The sequence below is a fragment of the Salvelinus sp. IW2-2015 genome, linkage group LG22, assembly GCF_002910315.2.
Source record: "Salvelinus sp. IW2-2015 linkage group LG22, ASM291031v2, whole genome shotgun sequence".
Lineage (NCBI taxonomy): Eukaryota > Metazoa > Chordata > Actinopteri > Salmoniformes > Salmonidae > Salvelinus > Salvelinus sp. IW2-2015.
Genome location: NC_036862.1, coordinates 7,379,674 through 7,394,919, shown reverse-complemented (window position 1 = coordinate 7,394,919; position 15,246 = coordinate 7,379,674). Strand labels below are relative to the sequence as shown.

The following is a 15,246-nucleotide window of genomic DNA, read 5'->3' as shown; positions in this document are numbered from 1 at the left end:
AAATCCAATCAACCAGACTAAACCCAGTATGCGAGTCCATGGCTAATGGACGAGGAGTCACGCCTTCTCTATTAAACAAAACACACCAGTCCACGGGAAGCCTCTTCTCTCTCTCTCTCTCTCTCTCTCGCTCTCTCTCTCTCTCTCTCTCTCTCTCTTCTCTCTCTCTCTCTCTCTCTGTCTCTCTCTCTCTCTCTCTCCTCATCTCTCTCTCTGCTCTCTCTAGACTACTACTTCTCTCTCTCTACTCTACTCTCTCTCTCTCTCTCTCTGCTCGTTTATCTCTCTCCCTCTTCTACTCTCTCTCTCTCTCTCTCTCTCCTCTCTCTCTCTCTCTCTCTGCTCTCCTCTCTCCTCTCTCTCCTCCCTTCTTTCTCTCCTCTCATCTCTCACTCTCACTCTCACTCTCTCTACTCTCTCTCCCTTCTCTCATCTCTCCTCTTTTCTCCCTCTCTCTTTCTCTTCTCTCTTTCCTCTCTCTCTCTTTCTCCCTCTCTCTCTCTCTCTCTCTCTCTCTCTCTTAGAGGAAAAGATTGTGTGTGTGTGTGTGTGTGTGTGACAAAGTGATGGGAGGTAATATATTTGCCAGGCAGCAGGCAGGCAGTCGAGACTGGTGAGCAGAAAAGTGGTTCTTTAATCAAAACCACTGAGAGATTAGTTCTGTCCTGCCCTCCAGGGACCCACAGCACACACACACACGTGACTGACCGGCCGTGCTGTCCCCAACCTAGCTAGCCCAGCACTGGCATCACACAGCTTATAGCTGCCTCAGAGCCCTTGAGGGCCAACATCAACAACACCACAAAACGGTTTCCTATGAATTGTGTAAAGATGAGGAGTAGATGAACAGAGAGTATGGGACAAAGAGGAGGGAAATAGAGTGCCAGTAAGAGAGAGAGAGAGAGGAGGCAGAGAGAGAAACAGGATATATTGAGCCGCTGCAGCATTTCTCTGCTGCATTACAGAGAGAGAGAGAGAGAAAGGACAGAGAGAGAGAGAGAAAGGGAGGGAGGGACATATTGCGATGCTGACCAGGGAAGTGTGCGTGCGTGCAAGTGTTTGTGTGCACCGTATGTCTATGCATGTGCATCCCTAGAAATAGGGAAGGGAGATTACCAGGGAAGGCAAACATGTAGTACAAAATAGGGAGCTTAGTTTGTTTTGCATCCGCCAGCTTTCTCTCAGGTACCCCTCGCTCATTCTCCCTCTGCTGAAGTGTGATTGATGCTAGCCTTTGTCATTCTCTACCTCTGTCATTCTCAACCACAGCGGCCCAGTAAAAAGAACAATCTGTCAAGATGTGACAGTGGATTGGATGGGTATAAACTATATGCCAATAGCTCCAKCTAGCCCTCTAGGTGGAATTCACACCATATTGATTACACAATGCGGATGACAGGGTTAGAGTTCAGATGCAATTTAAATATGACCGAGACTATTTGGACTGAAATATCTAGAGTCTAGGGACTAGGTGTTAGTGGCTAGGGGATAGGAGCTAGGGGTAGATTTCAGATGGGATATTCATAAAGTATGATCTAATGTGGTAATTGCCTCAGTTAATCGGTGCAATTAATGATCTGTTGAATTGTTAATTGTTTTTCATAGCAAGTTGCTTTAAAATAGCTGTTCAATCACAGCCAAGGACAACTCTTTTAATTAAACAACCTTTTTCAGTCAATATCTTGTCATTTGAGACTGTATTGCCATTCATTGGCACAGCAAATGTTCTATTGATCTGCAATGAATTACAGTAGACTGAACAAAAATATAAACGCAACATTCAACAATTCTACTGAGTWACAGGTCATATAAGAAAATCAGTCCATTGAAATAAATTAAGTAGGCCCTAATCTATGGGATTCACATGGCTGGGCAGAGGCGCAGCCATGGGTGGGCCTGGGAGGGCATAGGCCCACACACTGGGGAGCCAGGCCCAGCCAATCAGAGTGAGTTTTTCCCTAAAAAAGGGCTTAATTACAGACAGAAATACTCCTCTGTTTCATCAGCTGTCCGTGTGGCTGGTTTCAAATGATCCCACAGGTGAAGAAGCCGGAGGTAGAGGTCCTGGGCTGGTGTGGTTTCACGTGCTCTGCGGTTGTGAGGCCGGTTGGACATACTGCCAAATTCTCTAAAATTACGTTGGAGGCGGCTTATGGTAGAGAAATTAACATTAAATTATCTAAACAACAGCTCTGGTGGACATCCCTGCAGTCAGAATGCCAATTGCAATTTCCCTCAAAACTGCACATTTTAGAGTGGCCTTTTATGGTCCCCAGCAAAAGGTGCACCTGTGTAATGATCATGCAGTTTAATCAGCTTCTTGATATGCCACACCTGTCAGGTGGATGGATTATCTTGGCAAAGGAGAAATGCTCACTACCAGGGATGTAAACAAATTTCTGCACAAAATTTTGAAGAAATACGCTTTCTGTGCGTATGGAATGTTTCTGGGATCTTTCATTTTAGCTTATGAAACATGGGATCCAACACTTTACATGTTGCATATATATTTTTGTTCAGTATAGAAAAAGGAAATAGATCAATGCCACTAACAAGTTGAATGCATTTTCTACAAACACAAACACAACCATCCACCACTGCAGCCACCATCCTTCGACACACAAAACCCCCTCCCAGCTTCCCATCATGAAGACATCTTATTTTTGTGCATCATCATCACCTCTCTGTGGATCACAGAGCCGTGGCACCCGCGGAAATGTGAACACTCCTGTCGTAACAGACAGGGTTGGCTTACAATCAATTCATTATTGACAACATAAACTATTTTTCCTCTGCATACATTAATTTTACCCAATAAATAAATTCTTTGTCTTTCAAATACATTGTCATCAGCAGCTGTGTGGTTGTGGTCAGTAGTTGGGTTTTTCAGTAATTGCGTGGTCACTTGTGTGGTTGTGATCAGTAGTTGTGGTCAGTGATTGTGGTCAGTAGTTTTGGTCAGGAGTTGTAGTCAGTAGTTGTGTGGTTCAGTAGCTGTAGTTGTGCTCAGTAGTGGCCAGTAGTTGTGGTCAGTAATTCTAGTCAGTTGTTATGGCCAGTAGTGGGCAGTAGTTGTGGTCAGTAGTTATGTGATTGTGGTCAGTGGTTGTGGTCAGTAGTTACGGTCTGTAGTTGTGGTCAGTTAGTTTTATTCAGTAGTTGTGGTCAGTAGTGGCCAGTAGTTGTGGTCAGTAGTTGTGTGGATATGGTCAGTAGTTGTGTGGTTGTGGTCAGTAATTGTGGTCAGTAGTTGTGGTCAATAGTTGTGTGGTTGTGGTAACAGCTTCGCTCTATCCAATCAGAGCAGAAGGATCAACGTACAGCCCACCATTCTCTTTACAGAGAGGCAAACTAGCCAGGTATTTATAGCACGGCGCACGATCCTGAGAATGAGGACGAAGCTAGTGAGCATTCGAGATCTTCACTGTATCATTGCAGGTCGCCCAGACCAGGGAAGCATTAGAAATCTTAACGCTAGCTGTTCGGTCCAAAACAGATTCACAAATCATGGGAATTTGTCGTGCCATGTAGATGTTTGTCTCCCTCCGAGGCACATGTTGCTAGGCAACAGTTGCCTTAGCAGGCCTGCTCCCTCCATGGCTAAAGCCAGTTTGAGAAACATGCTAGCAAACATTTGTGCTATGGAACTAAATTAATACTGCACTCTGACCCACACAACTGCTTTGCTAGATTCATAATGCTGTTGTTAGACAAAGACAGGAAAGTTAATTTCAAAATGTGATGTAGTTGTATTGATATTTACAGCTGTTGTTGATAAGTAATGAATCAGCTAGCTTCTGACGTTACTGCATCTTTAATAAAAGCAGTCGATGGGTTACTAAAAGAGCTCCACATATTGATTGGTAGCAGCTATTCCTGTTCTGTTTTCAGATTTCAAAATCAGAGAGGTAGAAGAAGATTTAATATGCTCTAAGTTTTGTCTGACTTGTTGGTGGAGTGGTCAAAGCGGTAGTTTGGAAAAAGTTTGGGGAAATGTATTAAGGCAGTTAGATTGGTGTCGATAGATTGGTAACAGTTCATTATGTTCCAATTTCAGATTTGAAAAGCAGTTGTTGTCTTGGCAAAGTGGCCAACGTAGCTGATTTGTGTCAAAAATTGCATTATAAACTGGATGGTTCAAGTCCTGAATATTCATTAGCTGACAGCCATGGTATATCAGACCGTATGCCACGGGTATGATAAAACATGTATTTCTAACTGCTCTAATTACGTTGGTAACCAGTTCATACTAGCAGTAAGGCATCGCGGGGGTTTGGTCAATATATATGGTCAATATACCACGGCTAAGGGCTGTATCCAGGCGCTCCGTGTTGCGTCGTGCTTAAGAACAGCCCTTAGCTGTGGTATATTGGCCATACCACACGCCCTCGTAATTGTTGCATTTACAGTGAATGGAAAGTTGAAAGTGATGATGTCACAATGAGGCCTTTAGAATGTGGAGGAAATCCTTTGAAAGTGGATGGAGGACAAAAGAAAAGACAAAAAGTTTTGTAGCTTAAAAAGTATCAATTATATCGTAACGTTTTATACAAGCAACTCAGTCCAGACCAGTCTGCACGTTTTGAAGTTTGAATGACATTTCTAGATTAAATGGTGTAAGAGGAATAGCGTGCAAATGAAAAAATATAATGAGAAGAAGTATGTTGATGATTTAACGTGGGGGCTCTTGCTTTGCACGCCCCATTAGCTAGCTGAAACAAGCCATCTGCATTCATGCTTCCAGTCATTGTTGCTAGCTATCTGACTGATCAGAGTAACAACAATGCAGAGCCTTTTTCCTTTTTGTCGTGGCGTTGCCAACCCACTAGCCTGGGTGCAAGTCTGCTTCTGCTGACATTCCACTCCTTGCACTCCGTCTGTGTGAAGTGGAATGTTAGCAGAAACAGACTGGTACCCAGGCTACCAACCCACCCGTCTATTGGCAGTTATGATCACATCACAGTGTGTTAACATATTGGCCAAGTACAAACACATTCATTTCTTTAATTACCAGCCACTGGTAACGCAGGGGCTGGGCTGAGCTGGGGTAATTGGCTGATGGGATTGCTTGGTTCTCCTGATCTGATCTATTTCCATGTTGAGCAAGGCTGGTGTGACTGCAGTACTACAGTCTTCAGTCATTTACCGTCCAAACAACACACTCACTCGTACCACAGGGTTGTTTACAGGCCCATACACCCAGCACACACACTCACTATCTCTTTCCCAGAATGAAATATTGAGATGGGACGAGAGGATTTAAAAATAGCCCCTGTGCAGTCCTCTCAGCGCTGACGCCAAGCCGCGTGGTGAGAATACCACCGCCCGCCGTGCTGCAGCGTGCTGCACTGCATGGCCCACAGGACCAGACAGAAAACAACTGGCCCTGTCTCTCTGTCTCTTTTTCCTCCTCCACTCTCTATCGCTCTCTTTCTCTCCCTCTCTCTCTCTGTCCCTCCTCCTTCAACCCACCCACCCACACACATCCGTCCATTATTTTTCTCTTTTTGCTTTCCCACTCTTTCACTCGCTCTCCCTTGGAAACATACTTGAATAGGCTACTTGATTTGGATGCAGTAGAATAGAAAGGACTCAAATATTTTGGAGATCACGCTGGATGCTTTGATTAGGGAGGCATGTTGACTCGTGATGGACACACACTCAAACACACAAACAAACACACATGAGGGCTATTTTGGCCTAGGTTGACCAGCCAGGTCACCCGTTTACACAAATCAGTATTCGACATCCGTCCATGTCTGAGGACATTGGGCGACGACGTGGAAACCGGCCGCTAGGGGCAACAGTGAGCGCTGAAGGTTTCGGTTTTGATTTGATTTGCTAGAGCGATTCCACGTTGCAAGTTGAAATTCAGCAATAGAAAGTCATTTTTGAGATTTTTGTTTTAAGCCTATACCGAACCTTAACCCTTACCTTAACCATCCAGAGTTAATGCCTAACCTTAAGATTTCAGAGTTAATGCCTATACTTAACCTTAAATACTTTGATATTTGACCTTTGCAACAACTTTGAATTTTGAGAAACATGGATGAACATCTAATTCTGACGTGAGACTGTGAGAGCTAGTTGAGGTGTGTATGTATGTACACACCTGTGTGTATTGTGCCCCAGTGTCAGCTCTTTGGGTAAGTGATAATACTAACAGCTGTTTAACAGCCAGGCCACTATAAAAATAGCTGGAGATAAGAGAAGAACAGTCATGTAGGCTTCTGCTGTTGGTGAAAAACAAATGATGTCATCACTCTTTCTCTTCCTCATTCTCACTTTCTCTCTCTGTAGAGCATTTCAATTTCTCTCTTCCAGTGTGCCAAATCATTGAATCCCAAATTGTTTACTTACAAATCTAATCATATTCTCTCTCTCTCTCCTTCCCTCCCTCCTCCGTCCCTTCCAGGGGTATGGTGTGCTTCGGCGCTGGAGGTGTCAGTGGGGAAGGTGCCCTTCATGGAGGCGATGAACGGCAGCACGGTGCTGTTACCCTGCATCTACTCCAGCTGCATTGGCATCAAGAACCTCTACTTCAACTGGCACTACAACGACAACGGCACCATGGCGAAGGCACGACACCGACTGACACGGTCACCTCCCTCACCAACACCCCCTCAATGAGCAACGTGACCTCCCACTCATATCTCAACATCTCTCCCCCTCACCCCTGTTCTCCATTCCTCCTCTCTCTCTTCCTCCCGTTCTCCCTATCCCTCTTCCACTCCCTCCTCTTCTCCTCCTCCTCTCRCCCCTCCCTATTCCTCTCCAGCTGTGTGAGGCTGTGATCCCTATAGAAGGTGTGGAACCACGGGTGCAGGTGTACCAGGAGCGGATAGAGTTTGTGGGCAGCAGTAAGCACAACAACATCTCCATCCTGCTTTTCAACGTGACCTTCGAGGACGAGGGAGAGTACACCTGTTTCGCCCGGAACCCCAAGGAGAAGAACCGCAACCACAGCGCCATCTTCACCCTGTTCGTGGTGGATGAATGTAAGACACTGCACACTCCCTGATTGCATACGACATACCCATTGGCAACATCTTCCTACTTTAGGTTTAGGCCACCCAGCCACCAGTCTTGTTGATGTCTTCAAGTGGAAGTAGGGGTAAATATCTGCTTCATTTGTCATGTGTCTAAGTTCCACATTGTATAATGGCTCAAGAATACCCTGATATCAGTTCCATGGTCAAGTGTTATGTTGCAGCATCATCTATTTATTGTCCAACCGAATGTGTTGCTTGCAGCGTATACACAGTATGCACTAGAATCGATTCCTTGGAGGTAAAAGCTATATGGAAATGTATCCTATCTCCTCATGAGCGGATCAATTGATCTCCCAGCGCTGTGGTTGTGAGACGGATCCACACCTCCTCTATCCTTCCCTCCTTCTCTCTCATCGTCGCCTGGTAAAAGATGTTTGCCAAATTTGTTTTTTCTTGAATGTTTTACAGATACACCAGATCTTTGACGCATGACGTCAAAGATCTGCATCAAATGACTTCTTCATATTCTCCCAGATAGAACGTCCACCTGACTGTCATTATAGGGAAACAGCTGAATACTCATCTTATTGAACCCTCTCATCCTCTCACCAATCCTTCCTCCCTTCCACCCGCTCTCTGGTTATCCACCTCCTCTCCCCAGTGAAAGTGGTTGACAATACCGTAACCACCATCATCGTGTCTGTCGTTGGCGGAGTCATTGGCTTGATCATTGTTGTCATGGTGACAAAGACGGTGGTGCTCCTCATCCTAAAAAAGTCTGCAGAGAAGAAGTAAGTGATTCACAACTCAGGTGTATAAGTGATGGCAGAGTATGCAGTTAGTATGTATTATATGAGTGTGTGCGGCTGCAGGCTGGGAGCAGCACAGGGCCACAGAGTGGCACCCGTTGAGCTGTTTGGGAGTTAAGTGCCTTCCTCAAGGGCATCTGAGATATTAATGCCAGCAACCCTCTGGTTGCCAGCTCACCCCCTTCACATTTTTCCCGTCAGCGCTGGGATTCGAACCGACAGCTCTTCGGCTACAGCCTCCCCCCTTTGAAACTGTCATGGAACATTGGTATGCATGCCTTTATTTTGTTTTGACTGTGTTGTAATTTGGTTTATTCTGATTGATTGGATGTTCTGGTCCTGAGGCTTCAGTGTGTTAGTAGAACAGGTTTGTGAACAGCCCCAGGACCAGCTGGATGAGGGGACTCTTTTCTTTGCTCAGCTCTTGGCATTGCAGGGCTTGGTAATGATATGAGAGGGGGTCACTGTATTTTAGATGTTTCCAAAACTTAATTGCTCTTTATTGAGTTTTTATTATTAGTGGATATTGGCCTAATTCTGCCCTGCATGCATTGTTTGTAGTTTTCCTCTGGACATGTAGGATAATCTTACAGAACTCTGCATGCAGGGTTTCAATGGGGTGTTTGTCCCATTTGATGAAATCTTGTTTTGCAAGTGGACCCCACACCTCGCTGCCATAAAGTGCAGTTGGTTCAATGACATATTCAATTAGTTTTAGCCAAATTTGAATAGGTATTTCAATTTGAATTTGCTTTTAAATTGCGTAGAATGCCCTGCGTGCTTTCTCTCTCAGTTCATTCACTGCCTCATTAAGGTGTCCATTTGAGCTTATTGTTAAACCTAAGTAATTGTAGTGTGTGCAGTACTCTATATAATTTGTACCAATTGAGAACTTTGGTCTAATTCCCTGAGATCTGGATCTTCTCTGGAAAATCATTATTTTAGTCTTTTGGGGTTTACTGCCAGGGCCCAGGTCTGGCAGTACTGCTCTAGCAGGTCCAGGCTCTGCTGTAGGCCATGTGCTGTGGGTGACAGCAGGCATAGGTCATCTGCGAAGAGTAGGCATTTAACTTCTGAATTGTGGAGACTGACACCAGGGGCTGAGGATTTTTCTAGAATAGTGGCCAATTCGTTGATGTAAATATTGAAGAGTGCAGGGCTCAGATTGCAACCCTGACGAAGGCCCCGCCCCTGGTAAAGTATTCTGTTATTTTCTTGCCAAATTTTAATGCTGCACGTATTGCCAGTATACATTGATTTAATTATGTCCTATGTTTTACCCCCTACACCACTTTCAATAACTTGTTAGAACAGTCCTGTAGCCAAATAGAATCAAATGCTTTTGGAAGTCGATAAAGCAAGCGTATATTTTGGTATATTTTGGTGGACATGTTTATCTCTATCAGGTGTGTGTAGGGTGTAAATTTGATCAGTTGTGCTATGTTTTGGTATAAATCCAATTTGGCTTTTACTCAAGACATTGTGCTTATTAAGGAAGTCTTACATTTATAATACTACAGAAAACCTTCCCAGGTTACTGTTCACCCAAATGCCTCTGTAATTGTTAGGGTCAAATTTGTCTCCGTTTATAAAGATTGGGTTATGAGTCCTTGATTCCAGATGTCAGGGAAATAACCTACACTCAGATCAAATTAAACAGTTTTAATATAGCCAATTTAAATTTTGCACTAGTGAGGTTTGAGCATCGCATTCTAGGATGCCATCAGGTCCGCATGCTTTTTTAAAATGTTCCTCTCTCTCTCTCTCTCTCTCTCTCTCTCTCTCTCTCTCTCTCTCTCTCTCTCTCTCTCCTCTCTCTCTCTCTCCTCTCTCTCTCTCTCTCTCTCTCTCTCTTTCTTTCTCTCTCTCTCTCTCTCTCTCTCTCTCTTTCTCTCTTTCTCTCTTTCTCTCTCTCTTCCTCTCCTCTCCTCTCACAGTAAAGAGTGCCTTGTGAGCTCAGGACAGACAACACAGAAAATGCGACTGAACACAGCCAAAGCGGACAACAAAGCCACACCGAAGGCATGAAACATATACACCACCATTTATGTCTGTACATGTCTGTATATTGCACAGACATAGAAAGAAAGCTATTATCAATGAACTGTTTTATCTTTATCTAATGACAAAAGTATAACATAAACCAATGTGAAATAGTATGTCAAATGTATATTTTAAATTGTGCTAGATATTTTGGGGAACATGATAACTGATCAGGGCTGGATCAGACACTCCAATGACACACCCTAAAGATTGTGTATCCAATTCGGAGTTTATTGAGGTATTTATCTGAATCGGCGCAAGGCCTACTTTCCGAACATTTCTGGAATCAACATCAATGTCTCACCAGTTACTCATTCATGTGCACTATGTAAAAACATCTGGTTGACGTTTATTGGGATGAATCTTGTCCTGGGGGCAGAGCTGAGCGGTTTCCGCTAGATTTAAGATTAGGGTTAGGCATAAGGTTAACAGTGTGGTTAAGGTTCGGGTTAAGGTTAGGTTTAAAACAGAGGAGGCTGCCCGGGAGGAGCTAGAGGAGGATGGACTCATTGTAATGCCTGGAATGGAATGGAGTCAAACGTGGTTTCCGTATGTTTAATGTGTTTAATACCTTTCCATTCATTCCATTCCAGTCATTACAATGAGCCTGTCCTCCTATAGCTCCTCCCACCAGCCTCCTCTGGTTTATAATCAGATTTTTACTTTGTGGCTAAACCAGCTAGTGACCACCCTGCAAAGCTGCCTCCAGGACAATATTCATCCCAATAAACACACACACAGTAACTCACACACTGCCAAGTTCTACTAACTGCCACATTGTATACTCTACAACAGCACAATATAATCTGACCATCTCTACAGCTCTTTTGATTAAGAGACATATATATGGTAGCCTACTGKCCGATAGAGATTCTTTGTACTCTCTGCACACTTTTTACGGGGAGCAAATAGCTTCCCTCCTTTAACTATAGTAAATCTTCACAGTCCATTTTTGACAAAAAGGTAATGCCTTTAAAAGCTGATCCAGAACAAATTCCATACAGTATCAATTGTGCCTATTCAATAGGATATACAGTAACTAAAAGATGTTCACCACTATGATTAACGACTGCTACAGTACAAATACTGTTCTTTGGAAGGCAAAGCAGTGGACTGGTTATGAGGACAATGTCACTGCGGAGGAAAGGAATGMGATAAAGGAGAAGAGGAAGAAGGGTGTCATTGGAGTGTATATTAGATCCAGGCCGGAACTGGTTTGATTCATTTTTGCATTAGATGAAACACAGGTGCCTGTACTCACTTCCTGCTCCCTTCGCTTTTAGGGAGCCTTAAAACCGCCATGAAAAACACACCAAAAAAAAAAATCAAAAACACAGAAAATATAAAAAGATCAAGACCTAAAGTAAAGACAATTCCCAGTAACCCATTTCCCTGTAGAAATGAATGAACATTTATGATGCTGCTTCTAACAAATAACCAATGCATTTTCTTAGCATGTGAATGTTGTTTATATATGCGACACGTCCATACCACAGGAACGACTGCTGTCTAGTGTTCTGTCATCACCTGGCCTGTATGCATAGTGGATCTGTAGGCTACTTGCAGTTTATTCACATCCACTTCTTTTGATGCAAACCCCCATAGCACTAACATGTTAATGTGGCGATTAGCCAATAACATGATAATGCCCTCCATTCAATACTGCAAAACATTGCAGACTCTGATGCCAACTACCAAGCTGGCTCATCATCGCTACCCCTTGACCTTGTGTAGCCTACAGTGTCCCGTATTCAAATCAATTGCCATATGAACCAAAAGGCCCACTACTGTCATGCATGGGTTTGAGCTGCAGAATGCAATGCCTCTAGTACTACACAGGTCCATTGTCCGCAATCAAAGCGCTCCTTTATGACTCCGTCCCCCTCAAGAATGAATGTCATATAGCCTCGATGGGAAACATGCAATTCTCAAAGCGAGCATCTCAAACCAGGCCAAGCCATAACTTATCTGTTGAAATGTATCTATCTCATTTTCAACCTGTGTTTCTAAAGCAAATGTGTTACTTGTACATCCACATTTGTTCAAATTCAGAGGTGCCGTTTGAAGTGACGACCACACCCTTTTATACGTCTAGGTGTGTGTAAAGTATCATTGTCGTTGCAGAGCTGGGACTACACATGAATGTCCACTTCGTAGGGTTCACTCATCTGATGGAAATGTAATAGGCCTCTCCATCTCCGTCTCCGTCTCCTCGTCCCGAGACAGTCAAATGTACAGGGGTTTAGGGAGAGGGTGGTGCTGTAGACTTAGGAGGGGTGTTAATAGGAACCGTACTCGTGTAGAGTATCCTTATGAATATCTAGAATGTGGTTGATATGAGGAATAGAGAGCGATGTGCTAGTAGACTTTGCAGGGAAGGTGATGTTTGCCCGGTTGATCATAACCTTATTGTGTGTGGCGAAAGATAGAAAACGAGTTAGATCGGGACAACTAGTCTGTCTAGGGATAATCCATTCTAGACCTCCCTCCTTCTATTCCCTCGCCATGTTGAGGTTAGCATCTTTGGAAAGGTCTTCCTTATCACTTGACCTGCAGTACCTTTTATTTTGATTACCAGGGGCCCTGGTGACATGGAGAGCCAGGGAGTGCTTTCAGACAGAGCACTGTCATACCCACATCCCATGGTTGTYATTTTAATCCTATAGGCTCATTTGATGGATGTAGTAGTGGCACTGGACTTAACTTTTGCCATGTAATGTCTTAGCTTTAGGGAACACAAGGTAACATACATGATATCGCAACACCATTCCAGCAGGTTCTTGCAGAATCACAGAGGTTGAGATGGCAATAGATCACCTTGTTCACCATTTACCATCACTGCAGTTTCTGTATTCTATTCACACATACCTATGTTTAATGGAAGTAATAAGATTGACAACTTTCATGTGCTGTTGTGGTAGTAAAACAGATGATGCAATAACCAACTCATGAAACTAGATATTGGGTATGTGCGACCTGCTTTATGCACTGATGTACCGAATGTTTGTATTGATGTGGTCCACGGTGGCACTCCTGTCCATTGTATAACCCTGTTGAAAACCAGTGACACACACAGACATCCCCGCGCGCGCGCACACACACACACACACACACTCACTCACTCACTCACACTCTCTCTCTCTCTATTGGTTCCATGTAGTCAGTGAACCATTACTCCTTTGACATTGGAGAAAAGCACACAAAGCCTGCCTCTGGGAGAAAAGCAATACTATTCAGTTGATCCTTGTCTGTCAGTGTCTTTGTATAATCAAGCCCTCTGTTGATGTATTCAGAAGAATCATGTAGATGAAGAAAATTATTCATAAGGCTAGTTATTGTATCCGTATCTTGTTGTTTGCAGATTCATTGTCCCTTCTGTAACTTTAATCAGATCTGACAATGTACAAAAATACCATCAGTATTTCTTGTGTTACTAAGTACAGAGTTGTCCTTCACTGTTCACTGCTTCAGTATCTCTAGGAGAACACTGGCTGTTCAAGACCCTCAGTATGAGCAGTTCCACAAGCTCTGAGCTCAACTAGCCATGTCTGAACTGAGATCAACAAGCTCTGAGCTCGACTAGCCATGTCTYAGCTGAGATCCACAAGCTCTGAGCTCGACTGGCCATGTCTGACCTGAGATCCACAAGCTCTGAGCTCGACTGGCCATGTCTGAGCTGAGATCCACAAGCTCTGAGCCTGATTGTGCATGCCTGAGCTGCAGCAGTGAGCATGCCCAGTGTAGTGATCCTCTAGAGGCAGTCGCATAGCCGCAGTGATGCATTGTGGACCGCATGTTATGATAGACTAAAAGCTACAATCAGCTCAAGCCTGCATCACCGTGGCAACTCACCCTGTGAACCAGCGTCTCAGGCAACACAGACTAACAGCATGATTGGTAGTATTACGAGTATTATTTACAGCACAGTACTATTAAGCACCATTTGATACAATCTTATCACACTTGCACAACCATGAAATGAAACAAATGTCATGTGTCTGTCGGTATTGATACCCTGTGCACGTTATGACAGTACACAGAAATACAGGAAGACTTCAATGATGTTTCACTGTTTTACTACTACAGCAAAAACCTGGGAATATGATACAGAGCTATATCTCACATTCAATGTTATCAAAATACTTATCTACCATGGGAAATCCAATCAACGCTAATACATGCCATGAATTCTCTGCAGCTCAAATAAGAATACTCCAATTTGCTAATAATGCATTGTAGATTACATTGCCACAAGGTGTATGTATTCAATATAAAGATCTACAATGAAAGTCGGGACAGAAATATAAACATATCCGGTCCTCACATTCTCTGCTTCTTATATAATAGACGTAAGAATCATCTGATTTGATACTAATATGGGTTTCCTGCGGCCCACTGCCAGAGCGACTCCTACTCACACTGCCAAGCCAAGAGTTTGTGACGTCTGCTCTCTGCTTTCCACATTCCAGTGCAGAGAACACCCCCTGCTCCAACCTGCAGTATACTGTACAGTACAGTACAGGTCCTCTGGCCAAACTGCATTTTAAAACTCCTTTTCTAAGTTTTAGCCCACCAAGGCCAAGCAAAAAAAAAGTTGTATCTATTTGAATCCTTATTACAATGGGTGTGCATGTGTAGCCAACTGAAGCTACCCACAGCACAGTATACTCTATAGTCAAATAGATAGGAATTTACTCTGAACTCATAGGTAGCCAGGTTACTGCCTGTTAGGATCATACCACACTTACACAGTTTTCACCCATGATTACTCTACTCCATGGAGCTGTCCAGGGTTCTGAGGGGCTGTTTTCACTCCCTCACTGGCCTCACCCACAGGGTTACTGTCTGTGGGTAGCAGTCCCTAGACGGCCATGCTCGAATGGCTCAAGTGGCAGTATCATCCTAACTGATGTCTAAGTACAGTGCATTTGCTATTTGTTACTGGGGTTAAAGAGTGCTGTACTTCCATAATGTCTTGCTAAATTGTAACGACCACTGTCAAGCCCAAGCTGAGCATGAGGGCTAATGTGGCTCGTGCAGAGGAAAACAGCTCGCCCTCTCACCCAACAAAACACACACCCGCTTACCTGTGAGGCGGTCACTGACTGACCCGACTCAACCCCCTCAGTCTCCAACGTGATGCTTCCTTTAAGAACTATAAAGTGAATGTGCAACTCCCCCCTCCTACTCCTGTTTCTGTAATAATGTCCAACGTCCTCCCCTCTCATTAACTATGCACCCCAATTGTTTTTTTCCTCTGGAATTGTAGAAAAATAAAAAGGATATATATACACAGGAAATAAAGGTTTGCATAAAAGGAGTTACTGTTGTGGATGTGTCCGTTTGTTGCTGAGGCTGTGGATGAACTTTATTGTTACTACGACCTTGTAACTTCCCTACGT

At 43.8% G+C, this 15,246-nt stretch overlaps 1 protein-coding gene across 2 annotated transcripts in view; it reads left to right on the top strand.

Annotated features, from left to right (window-relative positions):
* LOC111949469 (sodium channel regulatory subunit beta-4) overlaps positions 1–15,164 on the top strand; it is a 30,706-nt gene extending 15,542 nt beyond the window's left edge. The window contains exons 2-6 of one of the 2 annotated variants that reach the window (XM_023966682.2): positions 6,416–6,579; positions 6,779–6,998; positions 7,654–7,783; positions 8,003–8,069; positions 9,739–9,827. In XM_023966682.2, coding sequence (XP_023822450.1) covers positions 6,416–6,579; positions 6,779–6,998; positions 7,654–7,783; positions 8,003–8,051 — 563 coding nt within the window. In that variant the 3' untranslated portion in view covers positions 8,052–8,069; positions 9,739–9,827. Of the gene's footprint in view, positions 1–6,415; positions 6,580–6,778; positions 6,999–7,653; positions 7,784–8,002; positions 8,070–9,738 lie in introns of both variants that reach the window. The other variant, XM_023966681.3, reaches the window with a different exon arrangement.
* Positions 15,165–15,246: the final 82 nt, after the last annotated feature.